At 41.3% G+C, this 21074-nt stretch overlaps 1 protein-coding gene across 1 annotated transcript in view; it reads left to right on the forward strand.

Moving 5' to 3' along the window:
* Positions 1-21074, forward strand: part of MNS1 (meiosis specific nuclear structural 1) — a 133982-nt gene that overhangs the window by 71710 nt on the left and 41198 nt on the right. Inside the window, exon 6 of the mRNA XM_069222419.1 lies at positions 10557-10773. Within this exon, the coding sequence (XP_069078520.1) occupies positions 10557-10773 (217 nt within the window). The remainder of the gene's footprint in view (positions 1-10556; positions 10774-21074) is intronic.

Below are 21074 nucleotides of genomic sequence, written 5' to 3' on the forward strand. Positions count from 1 at the left end.
AGCTCGGCATATACACCATCTCCTCTTAGTATGGCTGCTCTTGGGAAGTAACAAATTGTGGATCATATATAACTCATAATATTCTTCATCTTCCTCCTGGCATTTGACATTTAACTGAGAGGGGGGAATGTGTGCTGTCCCATAGAGTCCTTCGCCATCCGATTCTTATTCCACTTTTAGCAAATAAATTGGTATGAAGGGAGTCACTTTACTACTAGAAGTGAGTTGAGGAGTTAACCACATCACTTCCTATTTTTTTTAGTCTTTTTTTTTTTAATCGTCAATGGGTTCTTCAATGAGGTCATTGATGGGGCCAATGACAATGCCTTTAATGAGGTGGTAGATGGAGTCATCAATAGGATGGTTTGAGATGCACCTGTCTTTGGTGCAGACATTAATGGCAGAGATGTAGACTTTGTCATCGACGACGAGGAAGGGTGGATGTTGAGCATTGGCGACTTGGTGAATGATGCCGTCAATAATGTCGTCGTTGAAGAGCAGGCCAATGTAGACTGGGAAGAAAGTCATTGTCATCTTCGTTGGTGATGGCGTTGTATAAGTCTTGGTCGACAGTGGGGAGTTCGTTAGTGCTCTCATTGATGGTGAAGTGTTCATCGACGGCTGGAGCTGAGGAAGGTTTTTGAAGGTATGGGGGACCTTAATAGGTGTAGGTAGCTCAGAGGAGGAATTTTTAGCCCTTTCAAAAGAGGTAGGATGTCCTTGTCCCTCCTTTACAGATGAATTAGACCTGGATCTGTGAGGAGATTTAGAAGGACTGCAGCCTTTGAAAGACCCTGAGTTGGTCTTTTTGGAGGCTTTTCTGAGCTGTTCTGAGGAGTTATCTGATCTAGTAGGGGGTGATCTGTCTCTCTTGTGGGATCTCCTGGAAGACGAAGAGAAGTCCACACTCTCATAATTAGAAACTGGCTCTTTCCTGGTTTTGACCTTTTGGAGCCAGGTAAGCAGCCTTCTTTCTCTGTTCTTTAAAGATTTGGTGGAAATGTATGACCTACCTTGCAGTCCTCTGCAGAGTGATCTGGGTAGATGCAATAAATGCAATTCTGATGCAGGTCCTCAGAATGCAACCTCTTTTTGCCGCATGTCTTACAGGTTCTGAAGAGACTTCTCTTTTCCCTGTCAGACATGATATTAGTGTTCTGATAAAGTGAAGCTGTTAATGCTAAAGCTGGAACCTTCAGAGCAGTACAGAAATGAGACTAACGTTTTCTAAAATATCCCAACAGTGAAAAGCTGAGCAGAGCTCAGTGGAGACTCCCTAGCACGATGTGCAGTAGAAAATCTGAGGCACTGAAGCTTCTCTCAGGAGTGTTCTAATGGGTAATATAGGAAGTTGGCTCTGTATGTACTATTTCAAAGTAAGAAATAGCATGCACAGAGCCCAAGGGTTCCACTTAGAGGTAAGATAGTGGCAAAAATAGATAATTCTAATGCTCTATTTTGTGGTAGTGTTGTCGAGCAGTAGGCTTATCAGAGGGTAGTGTTAAGCATTTGTTGTACACACACAGGCAATAAATGGGGAACACACACTCGGACAATTCCAGGCCAATAAGTTTTTATATAGAAAAATATATTTTCTTAGTTTATTTTAAGAACCACAGGTTCAAGATTTACAAACAATACTTTAAATGAAAGGTACTTCACTTAGGAACTTTAGGAACTTTGAATTAGCAAAATAGCACATACAGTTTTCACACAAATGGCAAATAGCTATTTTAAAACTAGACACAGTGCAATTTTCAACAGCTCCTGGGGGAGGTAAGTGTTTGTTAGTTTTGCAGGTAAGTAAACCACATACAGGGTTCAAAGTTGGGTCCAAGGTAGCCCACCGTTGGGGGTTCAGAGCAACCCCAAAGTTACCACACCAGCAGCTCAGGACCGGTCAGGTGCAGAGGTCAAAGTGGTGCCCAAAACGCACAGGCTTCAATGGAGAAGGGGGTGCCCCGGTTCCAGTCTGCCAGCAGGTAAGTACCCGCGTCTTCGGAGGGCAAACCAGGGGGGTTTTGTTGGGCACCGGGGGGGACACAAGTCAACACAAAAAGTACACCCTCAGTGGCACGGGGGCGGCCGGGTGCAGTGTGCAAACAGGCATCGGATTCACAATAGGATTCAATGGGAGACCATGGGGTCTCTTCAGCGATGCAGGCAAGGGGGGGGGGGGCTCCTCGGGGTAGCTACCACCTGGGCAAGGGAGAGGGCCACCTGGGGGTCGCTCCTGCCCTGGAGGTCAGATCCTTCAGGTCCTGGGGGCTGCGGGTGCAGTGTCTTTACCAGGCGTCGGGTCTTTGAAGCAGGCAGTCGCGGTCAGGGGGAGCCTCGGGATTCCCTCTGCAGGCGTCGCTGTGGGGGCTCAGGGGGGGGGTCAACTTTGGCTACTCACGGTCTCTTAGTCGCTGGGGAGTCCTCCCTGTGGTGTTTGTTCTCCACAAGTCGAGCCGGGGGTGTCGGGTGCAGAGTGCAAAGTCTCACGCTTCCGGCGGGAAACGTGTGTTGTTTCAAAGTTGCTTCTTTGTGGAGCAGAGCCGCTCTCCTCAGGAGTTCTTGGTCCTTCTAGATGCAGGGTAGTCCTCTGAGGCTTCAGAGGTTGCTGGACCCTGTGGAACGCGTCGCTGGAGCAGTGTCTTTAGAAGTGGGGAGACAGGCCGGTAGAGCTGGAGCCAAAGCAGTTGGTGTCTTTGTCTTCTTTGCAGGTTTTTCAGCTCAGCAGTCCTTCTTCGTCTTAGGTTTTAGGAATCTATCTTGCTTTGTTCTGAGAGCCCCTAAATACTCGATTTAGGGGTCTGTTTAGGTCTGGGGGGGTTAGTAGCCAATGGCTACTAGCCCTGAGGGTGGCTACACCCTCTTTGTGCCTCCTCCCTGAGGGGAGGCGGGCACATCCCTATCCGATTTCTAAAAGTCAGAGTCACCTCAGCTCAGGACACCTTAGGGGCTGTCCTGACTGGCCAGTGACTCCTCCTTGTTTTTCTCATTATCTCCTCCGGCCTTGCCGCCAAAAGTGGGGCCGTAGCCGGAGGGGGCGGGCAACTCCACTAGCTGGAGTGCCCTGGGGTGCTGTAACAAAGGGGGTGAGCGTTTGAGGCTCACCACCAGGTATTACAGTTCCTGCAGGGGAGGTGAGAGGCACCTCAACCCAGTACAGGCTTTGTTACTAGCCACAGAGTGACAAAGGCACTCTCCCCATGTGGCCAGCAACATGTCTGGTGTGTGGCAGGCTGCTAAAACTAGTCAGCCTACACTGGTAGTCGGTTAAGGTTTCAGGGGGCACCTCTAAGGTGCCCTCTGGGGTGTATGTTACAATAAAATGTACACTGGCATCAGTGTGCATTTATTGTGCTGAGAAGTTTGATACCAAACTTCACAGTTTTCAGTGTAGCCATTATGGTGCTGTGGAGTTCGTGTATGACAGACTCCCAGACCATATACTCTTATGGCTACCCTGCACTTACAATTTCTAAGGTTTTGCTTAGACACTGTAGGGGCATAGTGCTCATGCACCTATGCCCTCACCTATGGTATACTGCACCCTGCCTTAGGGCTGTAAGGCCTGCTAGAGGGGTGACTTATCTATACCTATAGGCAGTGTGAGGTTGGCATAGCACCCTGAGGGGAGTGCCATGTCGACTTAGTCATTTTATCCCCACTAGCACACACAAGCTGGCAAGCAGTGTGTCTGTGCTGAGTGCGGGGTCCCCATGGTGGCATAAGATATGCTGCAGCCCTTAGAGACCTTTCCTGGCATCAGGGCCCTTGGTACCAGAGGTACCAGTTACAAGGGACTTACCTGGATGCCAGGGTGTGCCAGTTGTGGAAACAAAGGTACAGGTTAGGGAAAGAACACTGGTGCTGGGGCCTGGTTAGCAGGCCTCAGCACACTTTCAAATCATAACTTGGCATCAGCAAAGGCAAAAAGTCAGGGGGTAACCATGCCAAGAAGGCCTTTCCTTACAGGTGGTGTCACGTGATTAGAGGACTCTCAACTTTAGTCCTTTAAAAAAAAAAAAAAAAAAAACTCTGATAGAATGCTAAACTAATGGCCCTTATGTCTATATTGACACTACTTTGTAAAGGTACCTGGCACTCCCATCTCGACGACTGGGAGTAATTCAAACATGTGAATCTATGAAAGTACCAATACTGAAGTTAATAAATAGTACTTTATATTAAAAAAACAATAAAAATGCACAGAAAAAAAGGTTACAGGGATGTTATAGTTAGCACATTTTACACACACGAAACCATAGAAATTCAGCAGTTCTACTTATCTGAAGGAACTATAACTCATGCCGTAAAGTAACTTTAGGCCTGAGTTATCGTTGCTTTACATAAGTATAACTATGACTGCTGAATTTCTATGGTTTTGTGTGTGTAAAATGTGAACCTAACTATAACGTCGCTGTAACCTTTGGTTTTTTTCAGTGGAAAATATTTTTTTTTTTTAGGGAGATTTCTGACCAATTTTGTCTTCAGCTTGGGTATCAGTCTGTAGGCAGTAATGTTTAGTGAACATGTGGATAGATTTCCATGTTGCAGTTCTACAGGTAACTGCTGTAGGAACATTTCCAGTTGATGCCGCCTTTCACCTTGTGGAGTCTGGGTGCTTTAGTCTTTTCTGGTAACGGCTTGTTTGAAAGCTGATAACCCAACAAAATATAAGCTACTATCCATCTAGCGGTAGATTGTTTTGAAGTGGCCAACACTTGTCTGATGTAGCTATAATTGACAAAGTTGTTTTATCTTTCTTATGCCTTTGGTTTTAGGGATCTCTGTGCAGGTGTAGAAGGATTGGGAAAGAACGTTAATGTAATGGTTTGATTAATATGAAAATCATACGTTACTTTTGGCAAGAAAAAAAGGATGCGTCCTTAAAACAACCCTATTTACATGAAAAACAGTAAAAGGCTCTACTGACGTTAGTGCTTTGGGATTCATTGACACTCCCACTATATATATATATATACATATATATATATATATATATCTATATATCTATATCTCACTCTCTCACACTTTTTTTATTTTTTATTTTCTTTTTCTTTTTTTATTTATTTCTTTTTTTTTTTTCTTCTTTTTTTTCCAAAATCAGTTTTCCATTAAAGAAGCTTCAAGAGTCCTCTATAAATAGGTCCAAGCAGAGGGTTTATTAGTTTGAATAGTACAAGGTTAAGTTCCCTTGGCGGAGTTATTTTACAGGAGGAAAACATTCTTAAAAGTTTGGAGGAAGTGTTTGATAACAGAAATATTGAAGAATTAAATTGATGTCCGGATTTCCTATATTCTGTTATAGCTAAGTGAAGGTTTAAGGAAAGGAGTTGCAGCTTGGAGTTTGCTAAATGTAGTAAGTATTGAAGGATACCTTCTTGCTGGCGTGAAATTAGATTGAAACCTTTAGTCTGACACCAAATGCAGAATAATTTCCTATTTCAGCGTGTTACAAGATCTTGTCGATAGACACATCAATAATGACAAATTAAAAATATTCAAGGCAATTACTTTCAAGTAATTCCCTGGTTCATTAAAAATGTAATTACTTAAACTACCATAACTAAAAATGAGCAGGTGACAAAAAGGCTTAACATCCACGGGATAAAAGAAGATTGTCCCAACTGTGTTCCTTTTGTGACCATTGATCTTATAAGCACTGTTGGAGAGGTTTAAAAAATAGTCTTGCATTCAGGACTAAATAGATGAAGATGGCATGGAGCCTAAGAGGCAGGCAATCTGATGAGTTATGGGTTTGTAACTGTGTTTGAGGGTGAAGCATTTCTACTGAACAGATGAGACTTCCTCCTCCTCCGAAGAATACACTTTTTTTTACCTTTTGTGTTTTTGCTCATAAGTGGGTAAGGCTTTGTACTGGGTTTTTAATTGACTTTTGCATGTTGATGTTAAGTTTGAGAGCTTTAAGTAGTTTTACTGTGAACTGAAATAGTGTTTTGCATTTAGTTGAGTTTCCACTATTATGAGTTAATTGTCCAGATGTGGATAGATGAATATTATGTATCTTCGTAGATGGGCTGTGACTATTGCAATACATTTTGAGAAGCTTCTTGCAGTGGATTTTTAGTCCGAATAGAAGGGCTGTGTATTGGTAGTGAATCTTTCCCACCGGGAAGTATTTCCTGTGTTGATGTGCAATTGCAGTGTGAATGTATATGTCCTGTGGATATATGGAGCAGAGCTTATTGTTTTTTCTTATATAAGAGAAACCTGTGGTGAAGGGACAAAATCCTGCATTTTTCTTTGAGGATGAACTTGTTGAGGAACCATAGGTCTAGTATTGGATTGACTCATTTTGAGAAATAGGAAATATCTTGAGTTGACTCCTTTGTTTTCTTTATGAGCTGGAACCCTTTGTAATGCGTTGGTGGCTAATAGGATTTGAGTTTCTTCCTGCAAGGATTGAATTTGGGAATTTGATGTTTGTTTTGGAGGGGCAACAGGTGGAAGTGTCCTGAACTGGATGAAATAATCTCTTTGACTAATGTTTAGAGCCCACTTGTCGGTCGTTTTTGTTGTCCATTCTTCATGGTGAGACATCACCGCTCTCCCTACTGGATTGGGTAACCAGTAGGGTATTTGGGCATCATTGCCTATTCCCTGGGGAAAATGTCTTCCTCTAGAGTGTGAAGTGTTGTTTTTCTTTTCTGATACCTTCAATGGTATTGTGGTTTTTGTCTCTGTTTTTATCGACAATGACAAGGCCATTTCGTATGCTGGGCTCTCTGTTGCAAAAAACAATGCTCCTTCTTTCTGTATTGTCTGTGGACTCTCTTTGGTTTCTCAAGCCAACCCACAATTGCTGTTTCAGCTTCGTTTTCCATACAAACCATTTCCTCTTCAGTATGTTGACCAACAAGTTTCGTATCAGAGAAAGGTATGTTGACTATTTTTACTTGAGCCTCAGGTTTTAAAAGAGGACAGTCATAGCCAGGAAAACCTCCACAAAGATATACTTTGATAGTAGCCTGTAGCAGAGAGTTTTGCGGAGTCCACAGCAGCACGTATTACTTGGTCTGAAGCTAGGCAGCCTTCATTAGCCATTTCCATATCTTTTTTCCGATGTTTTAGCGAGTCTCCCATAAAAGACTTCATGTTGTCCCAAAACTCCCTGTGGTGCCTCCGGATGAGTGCTGTTGCACTATCGTTTTTTCAAGTGGGTTGAAGCAGTGCCACATATTTTCCTGCTGGTTGTATCAATTATTATTATTATATTTCTCTCTCTCTCTCTCTCTCTCTCTCTCTCTCTCTCTCTCTCTCTCTCTCTCTCTTTTTCTCTCTCTCTCTTTTTCTCTCTCTCTCTCTCTCTCTCTTTTTCTCTCTCTCTCTCTCTCTCTCTCTCTCTCTCTCTTCCTCTTTCTCTTTCTCTTCCTCTCCCCCTCTTCTCTCTCTCCCTCCCCCCCCCCCCCCAAGCAGGAGACTCTGCTGTCGAAGCATGTTTTTGCCAGACTGCCATTACTATTATAGGATCTGGCTTTGGGTCTGCTCTTAAAAAGCAGGATCCTGCTCGAGAGCTCCGTACTTTTTCAGTAAACACAATGTTACTGCTTTAACTGTAGCAAGATACCTACATTTTTCTTCCACTAGCTCCAGAAGTCATGGAACTAATGGTAAAGGAGGTTTAGGAGCTTCTGTATGCTGGAGCACCTCTAGAATCACAGACATCGTCGATAGGGTTATTTTCAAGGGGATGTTTAATTTTGATGCTCCTCTTGCTAGATATTTCTCATCCTTTGATGATACTCTAGACAGTGATTGAACAGGCAATGTTGAGGTATAACTGAGACGGCACATCCATATTAGTGCAAGGTAATTGCAATCCTGTACCTCAAAATAAATGAGACCTGTGAAGTTTGTCTTCTCATTTGTGATTTGTGTGGAGATGGAGGGCTCCATATTCTTATTAGTGGAAAAGAAGTCACCTAAGGCGTTTTTCTTAGTTGACGAGAGGTTTATTGGTGTCAAAGGAGTCTGTACCGGATCCTCAAACAAAGATTATCGGAGTTATAGACTGATAGATAGTGTACCTTGTTCCGGTGCCAATGCCTGACATAAGCTAGTAGGAGTTGATGGTTATTCCTGCCTGTGCAATTTCCTGGACTGAGCGTGATCCCACAGATGAGGATGTTTCAGTCTGAGATGGTGTGGAATATATTGTGGGTACCGTAGCGGATGACATAGACCATACCCTTGACACTTGTGAGCGTAATGTTGATAGTTTATTTTCTTTTGAATGTCGACAACAAATGTGTAGTCAATGGCATCTGACGTGTCTTCGATGACCATAAGGTGTTTGTCAGCGATCGATGTGTTTTTGATGGTGAAAGATGATGCCATTGAGATTTCCACATCGCCCAACCAGTGTGAGGTTGTCGAACCTTCCTTTGACAGTGAGCAGGTCAGGGCTGATAGTCTCAATGGTGACATCAGTAATCTTAATGTCATCCGCCGATTGCGTTAAGAATGTTGTTACCCCCCCATATCTACTTTTGTGATGTTTTTTTCAAAAGGATGGGGGAGACATGGAAGTTGCCCTATTGACTTGTAACAGGTCTCTCAGTCTGATTCCTTCTCTGTGTTCTTTAGGACATTTTTTTTTTACAGATGTCACAGTCGGAGACCTAATGAGAGGGAGGCAGACATAACTACGCACACTTTATGTGCGTCTGTCATAGCCTTTTTTTCTCCCACATGAGGGAGACTTGTAGAAGAGGGAGTGCATTTTGACAGAAAATTCCAGTCAAAAAGTGGATAAAAATTATTCACTCTACAGAACTTGTTAAAGGATTCCGAGGGAATGAGATATAATTCTTATTCAATGCAGAAAAAATCTATAGCTTGAGTTTAAAAAAAAAAAAAAAAAAAAAAAAAAAAAAAAAAAACCTCAGCAGGTTTCTGGAGTTCCTTCTCTCTCGCACCACAAATAAGAACTGGGCAAGATAGGCAACTTTCCAGTACAAGGCATCCTGGGAAGCGGTGTCTACCAAGTTCCTAAAAAGAAACGCACCTTTTTTCTGTTGGTGTTAAATGTAAGCCTTCAAATCACATTTTTACATTCATGTTATCACTTCACAATAAATCTGTGAGCACTCCGCTGGACATTTATGTACAATTGGGCCTTTTTAAGCATTAAATCAACAGATTTATAAAGACGATTGCCAGACAAAGACGTCCTTTTGATGCTGTTTCCATGAAATAAATAGAAATGTGTTCTGAGGTCCACACGCTCAGTGGGAATTATTCAAGCGTTTGACTATCATTGAAGATTTTGAGATGCAGAAATGTTTGTTGCATTTTCATATGGAAAAATAAAACATACCCATCCGTAATTTAGAAAAAGAATCCAGCGGTTTGTGTAGGAGATTTAAAAAAAAAAAAAAAAAAAAAGAGCAGAGAGAGGAAGAAGGTATGTATCTATAGTAGGTAACTGTGAAAAAATGTGAACCCTAGTAAATCATGAATAACAGACCTTTACCTATACAGGTACACTGAACTGGACTCGGCGCTGTAAAAAACAGATATTTTAGTAAGTCTCAAGCATACAGCTCCAATAAATCTTAAACATTTATGACTGTATTCACCCCATCTCTGGGTCTTAATGGGATCCTCCATTTTAATAACTGTACAATTTGCCCCAAAAAATATGATTACTTTTTTATCCAGTCATGAACTTTGCTTTGTAAATATCCTAGCACTTGTGGTTGAAGTGACCAAGCAGAAGCAGCATTTAAAATGTTGTAGATTTCCATCCAGCCGGAAGAAATAGAATAATGCCCTGGTAACATCAAAGTAGAAGTTATTGCTGTGCATGAAGCTCATTGGTAGGTAGATTTGGTATTTCTGTATCAGCTTTTGTTTCTCACACCAAAGAAGATCAGCACCCCATTGTGCATAAATATGCACAGGGGCGTTGACGCAGGCCTCAGAATACCCTTGTGCATAATGTCATTCAAAACTCAACATGTCTGGTGACAGCCATCCTCAGGTGACCAACTCAACATGTTTGGTGGACAGGCAAACATGATCTTTCCCTCTTCACCACCTAATCGAAGAAAACCACCATTCCTCAACCATCCAACTCTAGCTGCTAAGTGGGCATCTTTACATCTTTGCCTACTAGCTGCTACAGACCCTTGAATTCTGAAAGAACCCAGGCCTGGGTGTTGAAAACTGCACTGAAATATCCTACCTTTAAGGCCCTTGCTGCACACAAAAAAAAACTTGAAACGTGATACTGGTAGGGTACTCTCATGAAGAAAAACAAGCCACATAATCCAGGACATTATCTACGCATCCTGATGCCTGTCATTATCTTTGTGGTAATTTCTCTAAGGGCCAGTTACGCCTCAGACACTTAGGTCATTCCTAAGTGTCCCATATTCTCCTGTGACCACATTTTTGAACCTCTCATCAGGGACCAAATTTACAGTAATTAAACGTATGCAAATGAGCTCTAGTGTATCATTTGAGTAACTGTCGATATGTAACATAAAAAATGGCTACTTCAAAATATAAGAAATACACTTGTTTTATCCGCACAGTGAGAGGCAGCTAAAACTTGAAAAAATGAGTGCAACTCAGAGATACATAGAGGAGTTTAAACAGCAGCAGGCGGAGTGGAGAAGAATGGAACGTCAAAAAATGGAGGCAGAAAACAAGAAAATTATGGAGTTTGCTAACATGCAACAGCGCAGAGAACAAGATCGAATGGCTGAAGTCCGTGAGCGGGAACAGCGTAAACTGGCACTCCAAAATATGGTATGTAAAGAAAACTGATTTTTGGTGTTTCTCGGCCTTTGTTCAGCTTTGGCGATGCTTTTGCCTTAGCACTTCTGTTTTAACCCAGGTGCATTGTTACCAAACATTTTCAGCATCTCTCCTATATAACCTGTGTTGTGTTTTCATTGGTTGCATATTTGTATTCTGTATGCTTCCATTGTTGCAAGGGTCTTCCTCTATCCACATGCTTATCTCTGGGTAATGAAAGTCAAGGACGGAAGTGTGTAGATACATGGATATGTACACTCTCACTGGCCCTGTGCAAGCCATAGAAAGTGCAAAAGTACTAGGTCACAACCTTTTTTGGTTTTTGGTCAATGTGCAGTGTAGGGTACGCCAAATGCCAGAGGACTAACCCTTTCTGGCTCATAAAACGTCCTTAACAGTATTGTTTTCATTTTAGGACTGTTCCTGTATGGGTGTTTTGGTTCTAGACTTCCATTGCATCGTGTGATGAACCTTCTAAGCAATCTGCTGCTGCCAACAAGTTCTTTGTTTAGTTGGTGTGATTTGCGAAACCAAGGTTCATTTTACTTCGGTATTTCTGAGGAGGGTTGCACCGAGGAGTGGAGCCTAGCTCTTCCTGAGTGGCACTCTGAGACTAGGCCTTCACTTGCCTTCCATCCTCATCAGCATTCAAACCTTACTCCTACTGATTGGCAGGGACAATTGAGAAGGAGACAGCTTCTAGGTCGATGAGCAGTAAGTCCTTTCACAAGAAGACATATAGGAGTGCCCCTTGCCCTAGACCTTAAATGTACCCTGTATCTCCTGAAGCAAGAGACCTAGTTAGAAACAAAGGCTCTGGGAAGGACCAGTATTAGCCAACCTTGCTTCTTAGACTTACCATCCTGTTGCTGTACTAAACTCAGGTGTATGTGAAACACATATTTACTCCTGATCCACGTCATACCAAGGCAGAACATGGCACCAGAGTGTCTAGGCCAGTCCAAGGCTCATTGTTCTTCCAGTCTTCTGGAGTGACAGAAAACCTCCTCATGAATGTATTTAGGGGTACTTATATAGTGTGAAGGTAGCACTACAGACTCTAAAGTTCTAAAGAGAACGTGGGGTCCATGGTGAACCATTTGGATATATTTTTCTCCCTGATCAGGCACTGCTGAATCTTATGTTGACTTGTCTTGCCCCCCAGATGTGAACTTTGCATCTGCTTATGACCATACATTCTCAGCTCCAACTCTTCCCTGGATGCCTGTAGTGTAATGCTGAAGGCCAGACACGTGGCTCCATCTACTCCAGTCAGCTCATGATACCCACGGTGCAGTTCCTGGAGCCTTTGGGTTAGTCTTAGGAAAAACAAAAAAAGATGGATGAATGATTAAATTAAAGTTGAAGATTGTTAACAGTTCTCAAGTGCACACCCATTTGAAGTGTGTAGACCTTTGGGAGCTCTGGGTCTGGATGTCCAATTCTGAATTCAAATTGATACTGCCATTAACCCACAGGAGCATCTTCAGCTTGGGGCAGGCCGACCATTTGTTGAACCTGACTCTCCCTCGACCCAGTGGTCTTCTTTTAGGCTTACTTTTAATAATGTTCCATTCAATAGAAATGGATCACATTCCATAGATTTTAACCATACAATATCCACTTTTGGGAGAAAAAAAACAATACTTTAGAGTTTAGAGCATAAATGGCAAAGGTCTTCTTCAGGGGTTATATTGCTCCTAAATTATGTAAAGAAAAATATTAAAATATAAACGTCAGATGATTTGGAGCAAAAAGAAAGATTTAGATTTTAGTTTTCAGGAGTGATACCTGTTCAAATGTGAGGCGTTCATCCTCCTCAGGTTTAAAATTAACAAAAAATGAATACCAACAACAGAAACTGTTAATCTGAGTAGTGAAGAAAGTAGGGTGGCAGTGGGCGGTTAGGGGTCTCTGTATATAATGATGGAGGATCTAAGGAAAGATAAGCAGTTAGGCATTTAGAATTGCTGAGCTGAGAATAAGCAAAGCAGGAGATTTAAATGATTAGACGGCAACTTAATAAAAGAGTCTTTAGTGCACAAGGCGATGGAGAGCCAGAGGTATGGAGCAGCACCTGAAAAGGATTTGATTGGAATGGGATTTTAATCTTTTTTTCTATTGTAACTGAAGACTACATTAGCTTCTGAGGTTCTTGGCACCTCCGGATAGCTATAGGATGGACTGGGGTTAAGCAGGCTTTTGATGTTTGAGAGTTTTGAAGGTGAAGCAAGCAAGCTTATATTGAATTCTCGCCTCCAGTTGTAGTCAAAATGATGTACTGGAGTTACGTGGTCATTCTCTTTAGAGCGAGGTATGGCATTGTGATTGCCCTTCATCTGTTTCTACCAAAGTGTCTTATTCAGATAATGACTTCCACCAAAGACATTCAAACTTGTGGCATTCTCGTTTTAGTTTGGTTGTGTGTTTCAGTAAACGTCTTGTTTGAGGCTTTCAGCTCAGTTTTAAATTTGGGCAGCTTGAGAGTGTGCATCTTGAACAGTAAGTTGTTTCTGACATGCTGCAGAATTGTTAACATGATGTCTGTGTCCTTTGTTTTTTTTATAGGAGGCTTTAAATGTTGCTAACTTTTTGATCTAGTCAGGGTGGGTTTGATGTCTGCCCTACTCTGTGACAAAGGAAGAATGTGCATGTCAGAGAGAAAGAGGGAGCAAGAATGAGACAGTAATAGGGAGTGACCTGACATTCTCCAGTATTGGATCTTTCATAGATTCACATGCTTAAATATTCCGCCATCGTCAGACTGCGAACCCCCTGTACTTTTTTCCAGCAGCAGCACATACTTAAACATCACTCCAACATTAACCAACAGATATCTGTTGCAACCCATCTTTATCTCTTTATGATCTCAATTCCAGCCATTCGGAATGCCCTTCATCCAGTTGTTCTCCCACTAAGCTCTTTGAGGAGAAAAGATTTTAGTATGGCAGAGGCAGCTTTGAAAATCTTTATTCAAACCATGTATATCATGTAATAAAAGAAGATTTACGTTGAAGACCCCCATGGAAAATGTCTTCACTGTCTTGATCAGAGCATAAGCAAGGTGGCAGTGAGATATGTCAGACGTTCTCTACAAAATCTCTAAAAGATAGAGGTGACTGGCTTTAACAATAATAAATAATTAGATGGCTAAAGAAAAATCCATAGAACAGCGAGGAAAACAGACCCTCTGAATCTGCCTTTAAGAGTCAGACATCAGTTCCTAAGCATTTAAACCACAGGTCAAAACACAAGGTACAAGGTGAAGTGTCTGTTGAAATACCCAAAAAAGAACACTAAGAATTAAGTAAGTCTAATAAGCTTAAAACATTAACATTGTCTAGAATATTTTCACCATTGATGATGAGAGAGCTATCGTCGGCGAGCAGTAAAACATTAGCGAAAGGCTCACTGTTGATGAGCAAAGAGAAAGATGGAACCAGGGGTGAGACATTGACGTGGATGAGAGCGCAGTCATTGACAAGTGCAGCGTCGTCGCGCGTCAGAGAGCGGTTGTTGTCGAGAGAAATGCCATCGACGAGCACTGCAACAATGTTGCAGTCAGTGAAAAGGAATGTTTCCGACGATGAGCAGATGAAAGAAAGCTGAAACAGACATTGTCAAAAGCAATGGATTAAATAAACAATCATTGGTAACACCAATAACATTGCAAAAGAGTTGGAAAGAAATGCAAGAGGAGAACATACAACCAATATGGGAAACGGTAATGTCACCAGTGCCACCTACACCACCATTAGTTATTTCAGGACAGTTTATCGGCACTCCCCTCACCACAAGAACTAAGAGAAGAGAATGTTTATCGCTAAATATAGAGCCCGATTTAGATGAGAGTAGCATTTTTCAATTATTATAGTGATGAGTGCGAAAGGGCAGCTCCTCTAGATAACTCGAATCTACAATATATAGAGGATGATAATGAGGAATATAAGCAGAGGAAAGTTCAGAGTCATGCAGAACACAAACTAGTTCAGATCCCTTTAAAACATACTTACAACCTTGCAAAATATGATATATATATATATATATATATATATATAAGAGGCTACCACTCCAGACTGAACAGAGGGGGTGAATACTAAGACCCCCTCAGCCACCTAACCTGCAACCAGAAACATAACATGAGAAAGATAAGGGAGAGAGAGTATCAAATGTCGAGGATTAGGAAAATCACATGGATTCCCCGTTGGGGATGAGAACAGTAAAGAGATAAGGGTGAATCAGCTGATAGCCAGCCTGGTATGCTGGATAACGATTTGGAATGGAATCAGTTTGTCACACCAAAGGATGCCTCTCCAGAACCTGTGCAATGATATCCAACCCCGGACGATGTAGAGAGATTTAATTCCTTAATAGGAAAAGCCTCAGAATGCTTTAGTCTATCAATTTCTGTTGCAGAATTTATTTGTTTGATTTTTAAGGAAGAACGTACAAAGGCACAAGATTGATTCCTGTATTGCTGCAGCTATGGCAGGAAGGTCTGTCAATGATGCATAATCCTGCAATTGCATCGGTAAATCTCTCTAAGTTGGAGAGGAAATATGAAGCCACTGTGGATGCAGTAGGGTATATTCTGAATCAGGTCAATACTGAGTCAGTAATTTCAGCGGCTGCGCAACAGAGATCAAGAAACCTTTCATAGTCATGCACAGCACCAGCAGACAAGGAAGGCAGGAAATGGGACTCTATGGGGAAGAGAGTCAATATTCTGGCGGCTGATGCAATAAAAACTGCGATTTCTACAACAAATGTGGTGCGCTATGACAGACAGTTATGGAGTGACATGGCCTCACTTCTAGAGAAGTTACCTGAGGAAGAAAAGGAGAAAGCAAAGGCAATATTAAATGATGGTGAATCATCGTTGATTGATGCAGCCGTGGCTGGATCGACAAGCGCATTTAGTCAAGTAGGAAATGCAAGTCCTGCAAAGATATGGCTGGTTAAAAAGTACAGCATTCAGACTGGAGGATCAGGCATTGGTGATGGATATGCCTTTTGATGGTGAAAATGTATTTGGCAGTAAAGTAAGTGAAGCACTTCAGACAAAGACTGATACCGAGGCAGCACATTCGCTGGTTATGTTGCAAGATAGACAGCCATATAGAGGTTATAAAAGACAGTTTTTTTTACAAGGACTGCAAGGATCTTATTTTCGACCCTACAGACAGTACAAAACATATGGACAGCAAAATAGACGACAGAAGCAAAGAGGACAAGGCTATAGGGAAAACCAAGGCAGAGCAAGAAGAGGAAATCATCCTTCAACACATCCGGCAAGATTACGGCTTTCTAGGAACAGTAGTTCCCAACCTTTACCTGCCAGTCAGAGGAAGAATACAATTTTACTACAAGAATTGGCAGCAAATAACAGACAAATGTGTTTTGCAAAGCAGAGACATATTTTTGAATTTGTAAAGTAGTCACCAACAATCAAACTAATAAAGGAGAAGCACAGACACTTAGAAGAATTGGGAAAGGAGATATCAAAGTTATTAAAGAAAAGAGCAATAGAAAAGTGCCAATGGAGGAATTCTATGAGGGGTTCTATTCAAGAATCTTTCTCATATTCAAAAGATCAAGAGTGTGTCATCCAGTATTGCATCTGAGAGAGTTAAACACATACATAAAACAGCAAAGTTTTTGCATGGTCACGTTACAGGAGATTCTGCCCTTCTTAAGGAGGGGAGACTTTCTAAGTTCTATCAGTCTGGAAGATGCATATTTCAACGTACCAAAGCATATCGCTGCTTTATGGTGGCAGAGGAGCACTATCAGTTCAAGGCTCTGCCCTTTTTGGCTTGAGATCAGCCCCACAAGTCTTTACAAAATGCATGGCTCCAGTAGCAGCCTTTATAAGAAAGAACAGAGCTATGGTATTTCCATATCTGGACGATTGGCTGATAAAGGCTACATCTTTGAGACGGAACAAGGAGAAAACAGAGATAACTCAGAAGGTGCTTCTATATTTAGGACTGACCATAAACGCAAAAAAAGTCAATGAGGAAACCAAAGTCGGAATTTGGTATTTTTAGGATCAAGACTACATACCATTAAGGAGATGCTGTTCCCTTCACATGAAAAGAGGTAACAAGCTAATAAATCAAGTGACAACCTTGATGAAAACAGTAAAGGTAACCGTGAGTAAGATGAAGGCGGTGTTGGGAACAATGTCTTCGTGTATTCTGTTGACACCCCAATGTAGGTTACTAATGAGGGTAGTTCAAGAAGAATTAGCAAAACAATGGCAACAAAAGAATGGAGAATGGGACAATATAATCAGAATAACCCAAAGTGTGAAAGAATCATTTCAGTGATGGATGAGAATCAAGAAAGTGTTCAGAGGGCAGAGTTTAAAAATGAAAAGCAAAAGAGATATCAGACTACGGATGCCTCACTGATAGGTTGACAAAGTAGTTCATGGTGTTTGATCAGAGGAGGAAAACAAGTTACTTATATATATAAGAGCTGAGGGCTGTGAGTTTGGCATTGATAGCTTTTCAGCGGATAGTAAGGAACAGTTATGTCATGGTGAGGACAAACAATATGACAACAGTGTATTACATACAGAAACAAGCTTTTGCAATGCAATGGGTCTCGCATTTGCTCGAGTTAGAGCTATTAGCGTCGTAAATTCCTAACTGTACTGTTCTTGCCACATAATTTGAAAATCAAAATTAAAACAGTTTCACATAAGTGAGCCGGTTCACTGCGCTATGGCCGCCATGAGAATCGGCAATAAGGAGAGACACAAAAGGAACAAGCATTTTCAATGCAACGGGTCTCGCATTTGTTTGCGTTAGAGCTTATAGCGTTGTAAAGGAAAAAAAGAAACGCAGTGCGATGAAAATAAACAGATAAAGTAGTCCATGTAGAGCCTCGTATGTTTTTGGTACTTTACCGGTGCTGTGTAGGTGGGCTAAACACCAGAAAAGGCATGACGTATGCATGCCTTTCACAAATGAAAGCAAGCGGATTTTAAAAGGCAAGCCCCCGAACCAATGTAACTGACTGTGGCATGGGCGTGGTTTGAAGCCCAAAGAGAGATTACAGAATGGATGGAGCACTTTGTGCTCGCCCATAAAAAGGAGGAACAAGGTCATTAATCCTGTCAACAGGCACAAAAGATTCGGAAATGGGCCGTTGCCAGCAAGGTGTCATTGATGGCAGAGCATGTCCGGGAATAAACAATGAGAAGGCAGATCGATTAAGAAGACAGCATTTCAACACATGAGTGGGAGATAAACTCACAACAGCTGAGCAAGATATTTTGGAAAAGCAGAGAGCTGGACTAGGATAGGTTTCAGAACAGCAAGTGCAGAAAGTTTGCAAGCAGGTGGTATTGCCCAGGTACACAAGGCAATACAGTGACAATCGATTTGAAGAGGAAAATTAATCCAGTACTTCCACTAATACGGTTGATATCGAGGGTATTGTGCAAGATGAGGAGAGAGTTGCATGGCAATTCTGATAGCGCTTGCTTGGCCATGTCAGAATTGGAATGCAGATCTGTTAGAGATGGGTGTGTGCATACCAATGGAATTCCAAACAAATTCAGAACTGCTCACCAAGTACAAGGGACAGGCGTTCCATCACAATCCAGAGTCATTACACTTGAAGGTGTGGCTCATCAAGACTTCGAGTTTGGGCATCTAATTTACCCAGAAGATTGTAGGAACATATAAAAGAAAACAAGCGCTCTTTCAACAGTCAAAACATATGATATGAAATGGAAGCGGTTTGTGCTTAGGGCACACGAGCAAGAGTCAGAGCCGACACACATGGGGACGCGCAAGTTCTTGCCTTACTTATTACATTTAGCTAAATCTGGATTATTTTATGGCTCAGTGAAAGTTATTCTATCAGCGATTTCTCAATTTCTTAGGATATTGTACACAATTCATTATATTCACAAAGCTTAGTGAAATAATTTATGAGGGGGTTATTTAGAGAATTTCCACCACTACAGAGAATCGCGCATGAATGGGAGTTAAATACAGTTTAGCAGCCTTGCTAAAAGCACCATTTGAACCAATACACAAAGCAACATTAAAATATCTGACATGGAAGACAGCTTTTTAGTTGCAGTAACATCTGCAAGAAGAGTAGGGGAATTTGCAAGCATTGTGTTGCAAAGAACCATATTTGAAATTTACAAAAGATAATGTCATGTTTATGACAAATCCAAAATGTATACCGGAAGTACAAACCGTTTTTCACTTAAGACAAAAGATAACATTGCCAGCATTTTTTGCAAAGCCTGAGATGGCAACGAAGAAGGCACTACTTTCTTTAGATAATAAATGATGTCTGAAGTTTTATTTACACCTTACTAAGGATATGAGACAGTTGGATGCTTGTTGCATATTGGGACATGTATTGCCTCAGCACAGAATTTGATGAATAGGTCACTGAAAAGGATAGTCAGGGCACATTCAACTAGAGCAATAGCAGCGTCAACTGCTTTCTTTGCAGGACTATCTTTTTAAGAAAGTTGTAAAGCAGCAACATGAAGGACAATACATGTCTTTGCCAAGCATTATTATGTAGATTTGCAAGTGAGCAAGGAAAAAGCAATGGTACAAGCAGTCTTCAGAAATGTGTTTATGTAAGGTAAGCCTCATTTATTCATCCCACCACCCAAGAAATGTGAATAATAAACTGCTGTTAATCTGATGTTCATGCATGTGAGTCTATGAAAGATCCAATGCTGAAGAAGGAAATAAATTACTTACCTGTAACTCCGGTTCTCTAGATTCACATGCAACTCACTCATCTCCTCTTTAATGAGGCTTCCAATTGGAAGAATGCTAGTAGGAATTGGCGGTTCAGAAAATCTGACACTTAGAAGCATCAGTGGGAGAACAGCTGGGCGAAGGGCATTCTGATTGACTGGAGTTTGGATAATAAAGAGATGAGGATGGATTGCAAAAGATATTTGTTGGTTAGTATTGGAGTGATGTTTAAGTATGTACTGCTGTTGGGAAAAAAAAGTACCAGTAGTTCCCAGCCTGACGATTGGGGAATATTCAAGCATGTGAATCTATGAAATATACAATGGTGGAGAACCTGAGTGACAGGTAAGTAACTTATTTCCATATCTGTTATTTTAGCATTGTGATGTAGTTTCAATTTTGTATCCAATTGCCAGGTACAGTGTGTGGCCTGAAATGTATGTTTGTTAATTACTAATTGGATTAAAGCTAGGATGTTCAGATTTTCTATCCGGTCTACTGCTGGCTTGGAATCCGTTTGTCCACTTAGAAAATAAATGTGCCTAGTTGTAGGTTTATTGTGCTGTGGACTATACATTTAAGACTAGGTCAAGGATTTCTTTTAAGAATGTAGATCCATAAACTTAGAAAAGATGTATCGCAGATTTGATGAAGGAACTTTTTTGATTAACTGTATTAACACAGACTTTCACATCATGCATTTGATATGCCAGGTATTTCATTTGCCAGAAGGTAAGTTCTGCGGAATAGATTAAAGCTACTCCTCCTCCTCTTCTAAGTGTCCTGCATTTTGGGTTTGATTTAAAAAATAAAATAAAAATACAAATAAAAAAATAGGAGTGATCAGGTTGTCGAGGATGATAGCTGAGTTTATTTATTTCCTTATTATTTAAAGAGTTTTGTAAAGCATAAACATGACCCGAAGATATCATAGTCCAGTACAAAACAACCAATAACACAGTATATAACAAAAATGCTTGTACTAATAAAACAGCAGTAAAATAAAGTAACGCTAACAATAGTTGACTGTCTAACATTAATAGAAACATAATTTAACAAAAAAAAGTCAGCATAGGAGCAGAAATGTACATTTTGACCATTAATTGTGGACTTTGATAAACTGCCAGGCAAACTCATGTTGTGCTGATTGCTAGATGAGAGGAGGCCCACAAACGACTAGTGCCTCCCTGTATATTCCTCTGGAGTACAAAGCTATAGCATCATCACTGGCAGACCACAATGACCCCATAGGAGGAAAGAAGTTAACAATGCATCTGTTCATCAGAAATGCTTTCAACTACCTCTTGAATGTAACCGCCAATAGTTTGGTGCAAATCTCATACGGAAGAGAACTGATCCTTGGGGCTGTGCAAGATAAGCTGTAAGCGTAAGTTCTACTTTTATTGAATCTTTGTGGTTTCAATAGAATGGAGCTTGCGCTGCATAGTGAGGGGCTGCCTTCTGAGATGGTGAGACTATGGGCCAGATGTAGCAAAGGGCTTTTCCCATTCCGTGTCAATGGGAAAATGTGTTCGCACATAT

The sequence above is a fragment of the Pleurodeles waltl genome, chromosome 3_1, assembly GCF_031143425.1.
Source record: "Pleurodeles waltl isolate 20211129_DDA chromosome 3_1, aPleWal1.hap1.20221129, whole genome shotgun sequence".
Taxonomy (NCBI): domain Eukaryota; kingdom Metazoa; phylum Chordata; class Amphibia; order Caudata; family Salamandridae; genus Pleurodeles; species Pleurodeles waltl.